The sequence below is a fragment of the Nycticebus coucang genome, chromosome 22 (assembly GCF_027406575.1).
Source record: "Nycticebus coucang isolate mNycCou1 chromosome 22, mNycCou1.pri, whole genome shotgun sequence".
Taxonomy (NCBI): Eukaryota; Metazoa; Chordata; class Mammalia; order Primates; family Lorisidae; genus Nycticebus; species Nycticebus coucang.
The window spans coordinates 48186104-48202443 of NC_069801.1; the positions used below are offsets into that span (position 1 = coordinate 48186104).

At 40.6% G+C, this 16340-nt stretch overlaps 1 protein-coding gene across 2 annotated transcripts in view; it reads right to left on the bottom strand.

Annotated features, from left to right (window-relative positions):
* Positions 1-16340, bottom strand: part of EPS15 (epidermal growth factor receptor pathway substrate 15) — a 164614-nt gene that overhangs the window by 118017 nt on the left and 30257 nt on the right. For both annotated transcript variants that reach the window (XM_053577352.1, XM_053577354.1), the window contains exon 2: positions 1677-1718. In XM_053577352.1, coding sequence (XP_053433327.1) covers positions 1677-1718 — 42 coding nt within the window. The remainder of the gene's footprint in view (positions 1-1676; positions 1719-16340) is intronic.

Genomic DNA, 16340 nt, shown 5'->3' on the forward strand with positions numbered 1-16340 from the left:
TGATTCCTTTTTATTGACTGATTTTCTGTTTCTAGTATCTACAAAGCCCTCCCCCCAAAGTGGCCAGCTACGTAGCTTGTAAGGTCCCAGCCTTAAAAGGAGTGAAGGTTGCTTATCAGCAGACTAGGAACCTTAGTGAATCTGGGAAACCTCAAGAAAACGATAAATTCACTCAAATGTGTATGTACTTAAGATGAAATATGGTAGAGAGAATTTCTAAGCCTCAAGACAGAGGAACAAATGACAGAGGCTTTAAAAAGTACAACTGAGATTCTTGGCTTGGTGCCGACAGCGCAGCAGCTAAGGCGCCAGCCACATACCCTGGAGGTGGCAGGTTCAAATCCAGCCTGGGCATGCTAAACAACAATGACAACAACAACAACAAAATAGCTGGGCACTGTGGCGGCCACCTGTAGTCCTAGCTACTTGGGAGCCTGAAGCAAGAATTGCTTAAGCCCAAGAGTTTGAGGTTGCTGTGAGCTGTGATGCCATAGCACTCTATCGAGGGCGACATAATAAAACTCTGTCTCAAAAAAAAAAAAAAAAAGAGTACAACTGAGAGTCTTAAAAATTTTCAAGCTAACATTAATACTCCAGGCTTAGAAGTTGCCTTTAGTGTATGCCTTTAGATTTGTAAGTCAAACCCAGAGGAGGCTTACATTGGCTAACTAAAACTTGCTACAACTATATAGATAGCCAAATCAAATAAAATGAAATCGGTCTTTTCTGTGAGCATGATTAGTAGGCAAGGAAGATAAATGTTAAGAAAAATGATCCAGGGTGGTGCCTGTGGCTCAAGGAGTAGGGCGCTGGCCCCACATGCTGGAGGTGGTCGGTTCCAACCCAGCCTCAGCCAAAAACTGGAAAAAAAGAAAAATGATCCAATACTTGGAAAAGGGTAAATAAGATTGTCTATTCCCTTAAGAGGTTATCTGACCTATGGTAGGCAGCCTTGACTTACTTTCTACGCACTGTACTACTTTACACTTCATAGGGGTAGAGGTTAAATTATAAAAAACTGATAGCAATACAAATGATTCTTGTCCATACCAATGTAAATGAACTTTGTCCAATAAAGAATATAAATCTCTGTAATTTGGCGGCGCCCGAAGCTCAGTGGGTAAGGGCACCGGCCACGTACACTGAGACTGGCAGGTTCAAAACCAGCCTGGGCCAGCTGAACAACAATGACAACTGCAACAAAAAAATAGCCAGGTGTTGTGGCGGGCACCGATAGTCCCAGCTACTAGGGAGGCTGAGGCAAGAGAATCTCTTAAGCCCAAGGGTTTGAGGTTGCTGTGAGCTGTGATGCCATGACACTCTAAGGGTGACAAACTGAGACTCTGTCTCAAAAAATAATAATAACTGTCTTAAAATGACATAAAAATCATTCTATTTCTTATAAATTAATTTGGATATTTATATCTGAACAAATAGATTTAATATTGTATGGATTTTTTTAACAGATATTTAAAACAACTAAGTGTTCAGACTTATTTTTCCTTTATTTTTCTGGGAGCTTGTCAAACGCATTAAGTACTCAAAGCAGGAGGCTAAAGAACAAGAAGTTGAAAACTAGATGTCAAATTTATGTGGCTAAGCTACATGCATATAATCAAGAGTTGACAGTATTATTTTATGTTCAAACTAGGAAAATAATGAAATTAAAATCTTACCTGTCTATAGTATTTTTCATATACAGGATTCCCACTTGATAACTAAAATAAATAAATACATAGAAATTATATGCTATTCAATAACTTATATTAACATAGTTGGCATTCATTCATCAGATATTTGAGAAATAAAGATGAATAAGATAATCTTGATTTCAAGAAGTTTAGTTTTGTTTCTTCTTGGGAAGGGGCTGAGATAGAGAAATAAAAGACAGGCACATGTGTCCCTAAGAACCAAGTAGACAAGAAATATAATAAGAATCTTAAATTTATTTTTGACATCAGACCTCTATTCCTTATCCAAAATTTTATCCCAAAACCTAACATATAACAAATTTAGGGTTAGATGCTTTTGTTAAAGCCTGTTGAAAGGTCCAAAGCCTCAAGTTCTCGTCCTCTACCCAAGTACCCAATATACCTATGAATAGTTCAAAAACCACTTTCATAAAATAATCAGATGAGTATACAAATTGATATACAAAAACATGATAGTGTTATCATTAGATAAAAACTGAATACAGGAAGGCAGTGCCATTAAATTCACAATTCCTTGGGGCCAGGCACAGTGGCTCATTCCTGTAATCCTAGCTTTCTGGGAGGCCAAGGCGGGTGGATAGCCTGAGCTCAGGAGTTCAAGACCAGTGTGAGCCAGAGCAAGACCGCCTCTCTAAAAAAAATAGCTGGGCATTGTGGCAGGTGCCTGTAGTCCCAGCTACTTGGGAGGCTGAGGCAAGAGAATTGCTGAGTCCAAGAGTTTGAGGTTGCTGTGAGCTATGACGTCACAGCTCTCTACTGAGGGCAACAAAGAAAGACTCTGTCTCAAATAAAAACAAAGAGTTTCTTGGTCAGATTACAAACTTAATACATCTGAAAGGTAGCTAGAATACTGATGTTTAAAGACTCGTTTGCCTGCATATGAACGTGTAAAAGTGTTCTGGAATCAGGACTGGGGATGACAGAGCAGGAACCTGAGGTATGAAGATGGGGAAAGAGGGTGATTCTACATAAAAATAACAGTATGCATGAAGACATGCAATCACAAGAAAGCTAAATTGTGTGGCAGGGCGCAGAGGCTCTTAGCCATAATCCTAACACTCTGGGAGGCCGCTCTGGAGCTCAGGAGTTTGAGGCCAGCCTGAGCAAGAGTGAGACCTTGTCTCTACTAAAAACAGAAAAATTATTCATTGTGATGGTGCCTGCAGTCCCAGCTACTGGAGAGGCTGAGCCAAGAGAATCGCTTGAATCCCCAAGAGTTTGAAGGTGCTGTGAGCTAGGCTGATGCCACAGCACTCTAGTCTCAACAGCAGAGTGAGACTTTCCTTCAAAAAAAGAAAAAAGAAAAGAAAAGAAGAGAAAAGGAAAGCTCACTCATGTTTCAAAAGGGACAGCGAGGCTCAGTGCCTGTAGCTCAGCCACTAGGGCGCCAACCACATACACCAGGGATGGCGGGTTAGAACCCAGCCTGGGCCTGCCAAACAACAATGACAATCACAACAAAAATAGCCAGGTGTTGGCAGGCCCCTGTAGTCCCAACTACTTGGGAGGCTGAGGCAAGAGAATCACTCAAGCCCAAGAGTTCGAGGTTGTGATACCACAGCACTCTACCAAGGGTGACAAAATGAGACTCTATCTCAAAAAAAAAAAAAAGTGCAACATAGTGAGTGTCTGTCTCAAAAAAAGAAAGAAAGAAAGAAAGAAAGAAAGAGAGAGAGAGAGAGAGAGAAAGAGAAAGAAAAGAAAAGAAAAGAAAAGAAAGAAAGGGACAAAGGACAGCTAGGAGTCCTGAATGGTAAAAGAGATGGAAAATAAGATTATTAATAAGTTTTATAGGGCGGTGCCTGTGGCTCAGTGAGTAGGGCGCCGGCCCCATATACCAAGGGTGGCAGGTTCAAACCCAGCCCCGGCCAAACTGCAACAACAACAACAACAAAAAAAAATAGCGGCGTTGTGGCGGGTGCCTGTAGTCCCAGCTGCTCAGGAGGCTGAGGCAAGAGAATAGCGGAAGCCCAAGAGTTAGAGGTTGCTGTGAGCCGTGTGATGCCACGGCACTCTACCTGAGGGCGGTACAGTGAGACTCTGTCTCTACAAAAAATAATAATAAGTTTTATAAAAGATAATTTACAAAGTACATCATCACTTTTTTTTACTTCTACAGTAGAAGTAAAGAAAATGAGGATGGAGGATTGGCACCCATAGCACAATGGTTAGGGCGCCAGCCACATACACCAAGGCTAGTGGCTTTGAACCCAGCCCAGGCCAGCTAAAGCAACAATGACAACTGCAACAACAACAAAAAAATAGCCAGTCCTTGCGTCGGGCGCCTGTAGCTCAGCTACATGGGAGTCTGAGGCAAGAGAATTGCTTAAGCCCAAGAGTTTGAGTTTGCTGTGAGCTGTGTGAGGCCACAGCACTTTACCCAGGGTGAGTCTACCAATGTCTACCAGGGTGACATTGTGAGACTCTGTCTCAAAAAAAAAAAAAAAAGAATATATATATATATACCTTATATATATATATATATATATATATATACACATAAATACACACACAGTAGTGTATAGACCCCCTTATCTGCAGCTTTGCTTTATGAGGTTTCAGTTACCCATGGTCAGTCGTGATGCAAAATTATTAAACAGAAAATTCCAGAAACGACTCATAAATTTTAAATTGTGTACAATTCTGAGTAGTGTGATAAAATCTTGTGCCATCCTGCCCAGGGATGTGAACTATCCCTTTTTTAGGGTATGTACCCTGTATCTGCATTCATTACTCACTTAGTAGTCGTCTTGGTTATCAGATAGATGGATCACAAAAAGAAGAGCAGATACAATACAATAAGATATTCTGAGAGAGAAAAACCATCTCCATATAACTTTTTTTTTCTTTTTGAGACAGTCTCCAAGTCTACTTGTTGCCCCTGGTATAGTGCCATGGCATCACAGCTCACAGCAACCTCAAACTCTTGGGCTTAAATGATTCTCTTGCCTCAGCCTCCCAAGAAGCTGGAACTACAGGCACCCACCACAACACCCGGCTATTTTTAGAGACGAGGTCTCACTCTAGCTCAGGCTAGTCTCCCAGAATGCTGGGATTACGGGCGTGAGCCGCCACACCTGGCCTCATGTAACAGTGTATATTGTTATAATAATGCTATTTCGTTATTAGTGATTATTCATTTCTTAATGTGTCTGGTTGATAAATTAAATTTTATCATAGATACATATGGTTTTAGGCATCCACTGGGGACCTCAGACCATATCCTCTGAGAATAAGAGGGACTACTGTATATACAGAGGGTGCCAAAAACATTTTCTTTTTCTTTTTTTTTTTTTTTTGAGATAGTCTCACTACGTCACCCTTGGTAGAGTGTCATGGCATCACAGCTCATAGCAACCTCAAAACTCTTGGGCTTAAGCGATTCTCTTGCCTCAGTCTCCCAAGCATCTGGGACTACAGGTGCCCAACACAACACCCAGCTATTTTTTTGTTGTAGTTGTCATTGTTGCTTGGCAGGCCTGGGCCGGGTTCAAACCGGCCAGCTCCAGTGTATATGGCTGGTACCCTAGCTGCTGAGCTACAGGTGCCAAGCTGCCAAAAACATTTTTTAAGAAAGGAAAAACTGTATTAAATTTATAATACTTAGGCTCAGCATCCGTAGCACAGTGGTTACGGCGCCAGCCATATACACCAAGGCTGGGGGTTCAAACCCAGCCCAGGCCAGCTAAAACAACCATGACAACTGCAACAAAAAAATAGCCAGGCATTGTGGGAGGTGCATGTAGTCCCAGCTACTTGGGAGGCTGAGGCAAGAGAATCACTTAAGCCAGTGGTTCTCAACCTTGCTAATGCCATGGCCCTTTAATATAGTTCCTGTGGGTTGTGACCCACAGGTTGAGAACTGCTTAAGCACAAGAGTTGGAGGTTGCTATGAGCTGTGACGCCGTGGCACTCTACCAAGGGTGACAGAGTGAGACTCTGTCTCAAAAAAAAAAAAAAAAAAAAAATAGGGCGGCCCCTGTGGCTCAAGGAGTAGGGTGCCGGTCCCATATGCCGGAGGTGGCGGGTTCAAACCTAGCCCCGGACAAAAACCACACACAAAAAAAAATATATATATATATGTAATACTTTAAAAATTAAATAAATAAATTTGTAAGACTCATGTCATGTTTGACTTTTGCAATTAAAAGAAGTGCTCAACATGACTTATATTCATCTTTTGTTAAGGATACGTATTGAGTATTACAATTTTAATACAGTTTTTTTCCTCTCTTAAAATGTGTATACATTTTCGGGCACCCTCTATATATATTAAAATATGTACACACATATATTCAGACTTACAAATGTGATATGTATGTGTGTATGTATCCTATTGGCTCTGTTTCTCTGGAAAATCCTAATACACCTAGTCTCAGAGAAGGCTACTTGTTCAAGCTTTTCTTTTTCTTTTTTTTTCTTTTTTTGTAGAGACAGAGTTTCACTTTATGGCCCTCGGTAGAGTGCCGTGGCATCACACAGCTCACAGCAACCTCCAACTCCTGGGCTTAAGGGATTCTCTTGCCTCAGCCTCCCGAGTAGCTGGGACTACAGGCGCCTGCCACAACACCCGGCTATTTTTTTTGTTGCAGTTCGGCCGGGGCCGGGTTTGAACCTGCCACCCTTGGTATATAGGGCCGGTGCCTTACCAACTGAGTCGCAGGTGCCTCCCTGTTCAAGCTTTTCTGTTGTTAAATCTTTCAACAGTTTATTAGAAAGAATACTGACATTTTAAAAAAAACCCAATATCATGAATATAAATTGAGATCTTCAGCCCTGATAAAAACTGAATCAGAAAAAGAAATTAAAAATTCAATAGTGTATAAACATTTTTTTCAATCATTTGTCATACTGACAGTGCAAATACAAATCTGATCTAAATGTGCAGACTCTCAAGCAACAATGTAAAGCTTTCTTCACTCTCTAAGCTAAAATGTAAAAGCTTAAAGGCCAAATAATACCAAATATATAGGCTTCAACAACCATCTAAGCTAGGGCATGCACTAATTTTAGGTAAGATTCACCTGGAGCACTAACAAGTGACCACTTACATTTAACAATGTGTTTTGTTTTGTTTTGTTTTTTGAGACAGAGTCTATGTCGCCCTCAGTAGACTGCCATGGCGTCATAGCTCACAGCAACCTCAAACTCTTGGGCTTAAGCGATTCTCTTGCCTCAGCCTCCCAAGTAGCTGGGACCACAGGCACCCGCCACAACGCCTATTATTTTGCTGTAGTTGTCATTGTTGTTTGGCAGGCCCAGGCTGGGTTCAAACCCACCAGCCCCAGTGTATGTGGCTGGTGCCCTAGCCATTGAGCTACAGGTGTCCAGCCTGAAGTAAATTTTTTTGAAAAATAAACTTCAGGGACAATCCTGAAGAATACACCAGAGGAACTGTAGGTTACCACTTCAAGGTGTCACCCAATTTGTTTCATCCACTTTTGAGTCCATGTTCTAAAATTTAAAATTTAGTTCTCTGTCATGCAAGAATCTATGCTATGAAAAAAAACATGACTTAGGTGAAATGTTTTTATTTGTCACAACTCCTGCATCAATTGCTTAGGACCTCAACAGCTTCATGAAGTCTGAGAAATGTTCATGCATGAGGTTATAGCCTTAGCTAACTTAAAAATGGTACATATTAACCCTTAGTGATGCCTTTAAAAAACAAACAGGTTGAAAATGGATTAAAGAAAGCAAATACAGCACGTGTCTTTACATCTAGGAACTCAGGACTTTCCAAATTATAAAATTTTGCAGAGAAGATATTTTTCTTTCTCAAAATCTAGACAATATTCCCTGTGCCAGATCTGGCATGTTTTCTTCTGTGTCTGTTACTCCTCAGAGAAATAATCAAAATTAGACATGTCTTCATCTGAATCATCTTCCTAATCTTTCCAATTATTGAAGTCCATATTAAGCCAATTAAACTTTACCTTTTCTTTTGTTCATCTCAGAATCTCTGGCCAAATTCTCCCTTTTGTAAATAATTTAAAATTGATCTGTTCTTTTTGCTTGAAATTATTTGCATCAATATAGTAAAAAAGACCAATTTCATTTAAATGTTTAAAATTATCACTTACTGGGTATCTCACTGATATGCTAATTTACTTTCTTTTGGAACTATACCTAGCAGTGGGGTTGGTTGGTAACACGGCAATTCTATTTTCAGTTTTTTTGAGGAACTTCTATACTGTTCTCCACGATAGTCACACCTAATTTACATTCCCACCAACAGTGTATAAGAGTTTCCTTTCTTCACATCCTTGTCAGCATTTGTTTAATGCCTTTTTGATAAAAAACCATTTTGGTCAGACACAGTGGCTCATGCCTGTAATGCTAGCACTCTGGGAGCTGAGGAGGGTGGATCACCTGAGCTCAGAAGTTCAAGACCTGCCTGAGCAAAACAGCAAGACTCTGCCTCTAAAAAATAGCTGGGTGTTGTGCTGGGCACCTGTAGTCCCAGGTACTTGGGAGGCTGAGGCAAGAGAATCACTTGAGCCCAAGAGTTTCAGGTTGCTGTAATCTGTGACACCATAGCACTCTACTGAGGGCAGCACATAAGTCTCAAAAAATTATTTTTTTAACTGGGATGAGATGAGATGGTATCTCATTGTAGATTTACACTTCTCTAATGACTATTGGGCATTTCTGTCTTTTTTTTTTTTTTTTAAACCGAGTCTCACTGTGCTGCCTGGGCGTCACAGCTCATAGCAACCACAAACTCATGGGCTTAAGCGATTCTCTTGCCTCAGCCTCCCAAGTAATTGGGTCTACAGGCGCCTGCCACAGCACCCAGCTATTTTTTTGTTGCAGTTATCATTCTTGTTTAGCTGGCCCGGGCCGACTTCAAACATGCCACCTTCGGTGCCTATAGCCTACGCCGTGACTACTGTGCTACGGGCGCCACCAGGCTGTCTCTATGTTGACTGTTTCCTTTACTGTGCAGAGCTTGTTTGCTTGGTTTGCCTGTCTAAGCTTTGGAGGTAACACTCAAGAAATCATTGCCTAGAACAATGCACTGAAGTGTTTCCTCAATGTTTTCCTTTAGTACTTTCATAGTTTCAGGTCTTAGATTTAAGTCTTTAGTCCATTTTTATGTATAATTTTTTTATATTTTGTATATGCCATTTTTGTATATGGCAAGAGAGGTAAGGGCCTGGTTCCATTCTTCTGCATATGTATATCCAATTTTCCCAGCACCAATTATTGAAGAGATTGTCCTTTGCCCACTGTATGTTCTTGTCATCTTTGTCAAAGATAAGTTCATTACAGATGTGTAGATTTATTTCTGATTTTTCTATTCTACTCCACTGGTCTATGTGTCAGTTTTATTGCTAGTACCATGCTATTTTGGTTACCACAGAATTTGTAGTAGAATTTGAAGTCAAGGAATACAGTTCCTCCAGTTCTGTCAGCATAGCTGATGGAGCAACAGAGTGGGACTTAAATAAATAAATAAAGTCAATGTAAACACTTTTTTATTTTGTCATAATGTACAACAAAATGTTTTAGAAAATTTTATTTTTGGGGTGGCGCCTGTGGCTCAAGAAGTAGGGCACTGGTCCCATATGCCGGAGGTGGTGGGTTCAAACCTAGCCCTGGCCAAAAACCAAAAAAAAAAAAATGTTACTTTTGAAAGAATACTATGAATAGAACTATTTTATTGATCTGTCAATGCAATAAAAACCATTTTAATGATCAAAAAATCCAAAAAAGTGTAAAAATTTAAACTTTGTAGTACTCTCTCATTCTCAAAAATGCCCTAGTTTGAATAAAATAATAAGCCTTTTACTTATTTATAGATAAGTATATACTTTCCTAGAGAAAGAAAATTAAATGTTTCCTCACTAACGAAGAGTTCATTTTAGTAAGATTTTTTTAGTACCCATGGAAAGAACCTCATACATAGCCAAGAAATCCTGAACTCTAAACTGTACTTTATTGTCACATTACAGATCCACTTGTTACTACATAAACCCATGTGAGAAGGCATTAGCTCATTAAAGTGTTCTAAAGTACACCCTGCGCTGATTACCATACTAATGTGATACAGCTAAGTGAGAATGGAAAAAGCTATTCAAATTGCCAAGTCTCTGAGCAAGCGAGGCGACTAAAGAGTGTCTTTGGTGTGTCTCAGTGAAACAGACTTTTGTTACTGTTATTGGACTACAAACATGATCACTCTTTAGACTTAAAAAAAAATCAGACACGGCTGGGCGACGAGGCTCATGCCTGTTAATCCTAGTACTCTGGGAGGCCAAGGCAGGTGGATTGCTTAAGTTCACAAGTTTGAGACCAGCCTGAGCAAAAAGCGAGACCCCCACCTATACTGAAAATAGAAAAACTGAGGCAAGAGGATGGCTTGAGCCCAAGAGTTGGTGGTTGCTGTGAGCTATAACACCACAGCACTCAATCAGGGCTATAGCTTGAGACTCTATTTAAAAAAAAAAAAATCAGACATAACAGATGCATAGAGAAAAATATGAAAGGTATGGCTTAAATGGTAACAGTGATTATCTCTGAATAATGAGGTCATAAATGATTTTTACTTTTTTTTTTTTTTGCAGTTTTTGGCCAGGGCTGGGTTTGAACCCACCACCTCCGGCATATGGGGACCGGCACCCTATCCCTTTGAGCCACAGGCGCCGCCCAGGTCATAAATTATTTTTACATACTTCTTTATACTACTTTGTATTCTCTTAAGAACATTTTTCTTTTTCTTTCACTTCTCACTGACCTGCAACTCATGAAAACTCTTTTATAATAAGCATGTCCTACTTATATGGATAGAATTAAACAATAAGGCCATTTTCAATTCAGAAAAAATAAAAATCCAAAAATGTTATCAGTATACAAAATTACACATGCATTTTTAGCAACTAAATTAGATTCTAAAGGAAAACTAACTCGAGTTGTCAAAAATCAAAACCTGACCTTTTCAAATACACTGGGGCTGGTGGGTTCGTAACCTGGCCAGGGCCTGCCAACGACAACTACTACAAAAAATAGCAAGGCATTGTGGCAGGCACCTGTAGTCCCAGCTATTTGGGAGGCTGAGGCAAGAGAATCTCTTAAGCCCAAGAGTTTAAGGTTGCTCTGAGCTGTAATACCATGACACTCTACTGAGGGGGACATAGTGAGACTCTGCCTCAAAAAAAAAAAAAAAAAAACTCTGATCTTAAAATTCTGTTCTTAAAATTTATAAGTGATTATCCACCAGCTATATCATAAATTCTTAGTTGTCAAAAAGACAAATATCCATAAATGTCAGAAGAATTCTTTATAAACAGTCAAATGCTATTACTGGTGTGAAAAAAGGTTAAGTATTTGTAAACATGACATGTCCCAAAATCAACATAGAGTTATAAAAAAATACTCAGGCAGGGCGGCGCCTGTGGCTCAGTGAGTAAGGCGCCGGCCCATACCCATATACTGAGGGTGGCGGGCTCAAACCCAGCCCCGGCCAAACTGCAACAACAACAACAAAAAAAAGTAAAAGAAAACAGATTTAAGGGTGGTGCCTGTGGGCGCCAGCCCCATATTCCAAGGGTTGCGGGTTCAAACCCGGCCCCAGCCAAACTGCAACCAAAAATAGCCAGGCGTCTGGCAGATGCCTGTCGTCCCAGCTACTCAGAGGCTGAGGCAAGAGAATCGCTTAAGCCCAGGAGTTAGAGGTTGCTGTGAGCTGTGATACCACGCACTCTATTGAGGGTGATAAAGTGGGACTTTGTCTCAAAAAAAAAAAAAAATGAAAAGGAAAGAAATACCAAAATACATCAGATACTTAAAAAAAAAATAAAGGAGACATGATTGCAGGAGGGACTTTACCTAACAATTGCAATCAGTGTAACCTGGCTTATTGTACCCTCAATGAATCCCCAACAATAAAAATAAATAAATAAATAAAGGAGTCTCGGGAGGTGCCTGTGGCTCAAGGAGTAGGGCGCTGGTCCCATATGCCAGAGGTGGTGTGTTCAAACCCAGCCCTGGCCAAAAAAATAAAATAAAATAAATAAAGGAGTCTCAATTACTGAGGAAATTTATAGGCTAAAAATAAAATGTTAAGAGTTGCTTTAGGCAGTGGCAAAGTAGCTCTAGTTGGAGGCTGAGGAGGAAAAAGGAGGCTTGAGGCCAGTTCAATCGCAGCCTAAGCAAGAGCGAGACTCCATCTCTACAAAAAAGTTTAGCCAGGTGTGGTGGTGAACTATACACCTATAGTCCCAGCTCCTCCAGAGGCTGAGACAGGAAGATCGCTTAAGCCTAGGAGCTTGAGGTTGCAGTGAGCTGTGATTAGGCCACTGAACTCCAGCCTTGAAGACAGAACAAGACCTTGCCTCAAAAAAAAAAAAAAAAGAGCTGCTTCATATGGAATTTCTGGTGTCATTCTGGGAGGGTTACGTGGAAGGAGAGGTAAGATAACATGACTGTGACAGTGTAAGATTCTGTAACACGCAAAATTAACCAAAACTTTAAATGGTTTACTCTTACTGTGAATGGTCACATAGTACAATGTGGAAAACGGTGAAAATAAAACAGACAACCCCTAAAACATAACGCCAATCTTCTTTCAGTTAATTAAAAGATCATATGATATAATCAGTGAATAAATTAATAAAATGGAAAGGAAAGGAGATTTGATTATAAATGGGTAGCATAAATGACCTACATGATAGAATGGTTCTCTATCTCAATTATAGTTGTAGTTATATATATATTTTCTCTTTTGAGACAGTGTGTAACTACATCACCCTCAGTACAATGCCGGGGTGTCACAGCTCACAGCAACCTCAAACTCCTGGGCTTAAGTGATTCTCTTGCCTCAGGCTCCCAAATAGCTGGGACTATAGGCGCCCATCACAATGCCCAGCTATTTTTTTGTAGTTGTCATTATTGCTTGTCAGGCCCAAGTCAGGTTCGAACCCCGCCAGCCTCGGTGCATGTGTCCAGCGCTCTAACTGCTGAGCTACAGGAGCCAAGCTTATAGTTGTAGTTATATTAATCCCCATACGACAAAATTACATATGCACAGAACTAAACATACAAGCACACAAACGGGTATCTATCAAACTGGTGAAATTGAAATAAGGTCTGTAGATTGCTAATTTCCTGGTTTTGCTACTGTGCTATAGTTACACAAAATGTTACAATCAGTGACAACTGGATGAAGGGTAAACAGGGCCCATGCTGTAGTGCTTTTTGCATCATCCCATCATCCCAGTACTGAAGACCACTGTGAAGCACAGAGAAGGTGGCAATTCAGACTAAAAAACACTATGTATGACGGCAAACAGAGTCTAGGTAGTGAAAAGAAGACAATGGAAACATTTATTTCTTCAAATAAATTACTCATAATCTTTTTAGTTTTGATCTAAAAATTTCTTTTTTTTTATTTTGTCACCCTCGGTAGAGTGCCGTGGCATCACAGCTCATAATAACTGGGACTACAGGCACCCACCACAACGCCCAGCTATTTTTTGCTGCAGTTTGGCTGGGGCCGGGTTTGAACCTGCCACCCTTGGTATATGGGGCCAGTACCCAACCCACTGAGCCATAGGCACCGCCCTGATCTAAAAATTTGAGAAAATGAGTAACAGTGTGGTACTAGTGAATATAAAAAGTTTTATAGGGCGGCGCCTGTAGCTCAAGGAGTACGGCCCCGGTCCCATATGCCGGAGGTGGCAGGTTCAAACCTAGCCCCGGCCAAAAAAAAAAAAAAAGTTTTATAATGCATACAATTTTCTGTAATGTGCCATAAAATTATTTTTGACATTTTTTTTGAAATATTAACACATAAAAACTCAACTACTTAGAATTCTACCTACCCTCCATTTTCAAGAGGGCTGAGAAACAGACTGGGAAGTAGCTATTATATCATTTCAACTCCCATCCCAACTATGACCACCACCCCTTTAATTATAGAATACCAACTCCTAAGGCCAAAGTACTAACTAAATTAATACAACTAAGATGAGCCTATGCTTTTACAAATATGTTTACAGTTTGGAGGGTAAAAGACTAAAACCTTCTGATAGGCTTGTGATATCTAAAAAAAAAAAAAAAAGACCTGTATATTTCACAATACAAAAGACAATAAGATAAAAATAGTAAACAGAAGACAATAATGAAAAATAAAAAGAAGCAATAGTGATCAACAGTAACCCAAACCAACAAGGAAAATAAAAATAGAAATCAGAAGCTGTTTGAAGAGTCAAAAGCGGGCGGCGCCTGTGGCTCAGTCGGTAAGACGCCGGCCCCATATACCGAGGGTGGCGGGTTCAAACCCGGCCCCGGCCAAACTGCAACCAAAAAAAGAAAAAATAGCTGGGCGTTGTGGCGGGCACCTAGTCCCAGCTACTCAGGAGGCTGAGGCATGAAGAGTCAAAAGAAAGACAGTAAGAGAGAAATTTTAGAAAGGAGAACACTGTGAAGCTGGGGTAGAGGGAATAGGAGGGTAGAGAAAAGTGAGATAAGAAAGGGGAAAAAAGAAAGGAAAGGAAGGAAATAAAAGAAAGAAAGGAAAGAGAAAAAGAGAATATCTTAAAATTGAGGGAGAAATCCCTTTTTCAGATGAAATGAGATTACCAGGAAATAGGTAACTTGTCCAAGATCACAAAATGTTAATTATGTCACACCCAAAGACTAGGTTGAATATGACCTAATGCCATTGCATGATACATGAATGATAAATGAATATGATGCACTGTTTCATTTATGAGCACACAACGAAGGGTGAGATATACTCACTAATCAGCCAATCAAGACTGCTTCAACAGGCCTGGTAACAGACTGTCATACTCAACCCCCACAAACTCTTGCCTCTTACAGTATTGGCGCCAGTCAGGCAAGAAAAGTTCAAACTAAGTCATGAGTAGCAGCCATCAATTTAGCCCTTATGACTTACTGATGTTCTAATTGTACCAGTTAATGTGGGAAGACTGTTTCATTGAAACTTAAGTTTATTCTTTGGTATGTTAAATATATTCATTTTTTAAATAAAATAAAAATTAAAAAGATGAATAAAAATGCATTAATAAAACAAAAGAATGTGTTCTGGGGCGGCGCCTGTGGCTCAGTCGGTAGGGCGCCGGCCCCATATACCGAGGGTGGCGGGTTCAAACCCGGCCCCGGCCAAACTGCAACCAAAAAATAGCCGGGCGTTGTGGCGGGCGCCTGTAGTCCCAGCTGCTCGGGAGGCTGAGGCAAGAGAATCGCTTAAGCCCAGGAGTTGGAGGTTGCTGTGAGCTGTGTGAGGCCACGGCACTCTACGGAGGGCCATAAAGTGAGACTCTGTCTCTACAAAAAAAAAAAAAAAAAAAAAAAGAATGTGTTCTGTAAAATTTAGATTCAGAAAAAAGTCGGCACTTTAAGGACCAAGAAACCAAAAATGGCCTTAAAGCCACAGGTTCCCCACCCCTAGGCTTATAGTTAATAATAGCATACACTTGAACATTCTTTTAAAAAATAGATCTTGGGGCGGCGCCTGTGGCTCAGCGGGTAGGGCGCTGGCCCCATATGCCGAGGGTGGCAGGTTCAAACCCAGCCCCGGCCAAACTGCAACAAAAAAATAGCCGGGCCTTGTGGCGGGTGCCTGTAGTCCCAGCTACTCGGGAGGCTGAGGCAAGAGAATTGCCTAAGCCCAAGGATTTGGAGGTTGCTGTGAGCTGTGTGATGCCACGGCACTCTACCGAGGGCGATAAGGTGAGACTCTGTCTCTACAAAAAAAAAAAAAAAAGAAAAGAAAAAAAAAAATAGATCTTGGCTCAGATGTGGTGGCTCACACCTGTAATCCTAGCCCTCTGGAAGTCTGAGCCAGTAAAATCACTTGAGGTCAGGAGTTTGAAACCAGCCTGAGCAAGAACCAGACCGCATCTCTACTAAAGATAGAAAAATTAGTCAGGTGTGGTGGCAGGCACCTACAGGCAGTCCTAGTTAGTCGGGAGGATCACCTGAGCCCAGGATGCAGTGAGCTATAATAAAGCCACTACACTCCAGCCAGGCCAACACAGCCAGACTCTGTCTCAAAAATAAAAAAAGCAGATTTCATTATGTAATCAGTCACAATAGTCATAATAAATAAAATTTTTAAATCATGTCATCTACAAAATAGATAATCTTACTCCTAATTTTGATGCCTTTTTTTTTTGCAGTTTTTTGGCAGGGGCTGGGTTTGAACGCACCACCTCCAGCATATGGGGCTGGTGCCCTACTCCGCTGAGCCACAGACGCCGCCCCTTTGATGCCTTTTATATAGAAATGGTGAAAGCCACATCCTGTCTCACTCCTGATCTTAGGGGGAAAGTTGTCAGTCTTTCATCATTAAGCATGATGCTAGGTGTAGGGTTTTGAAAAAGGGACACACTGAGGCATTTTCATCATGAAAGAGTTGAACTCTGTCAAATACCTTCTGCAATAAGTGAGATGATCATGTGGTTTTGTCCCTTCCTTCTATTAAAGCAGTATATTACATTGAGTGATTTTCATATAATGAACAACAGCTGGTTCATTTCATTGTCTTTGCCAGGAAATACAGAACATACTTTCTCAGCCCAATGATAGGATCTTTGGTGGGGACAATACTGTCAGCTTACCCATATATATTATGAAAAGATATGTTATTTTATTTTA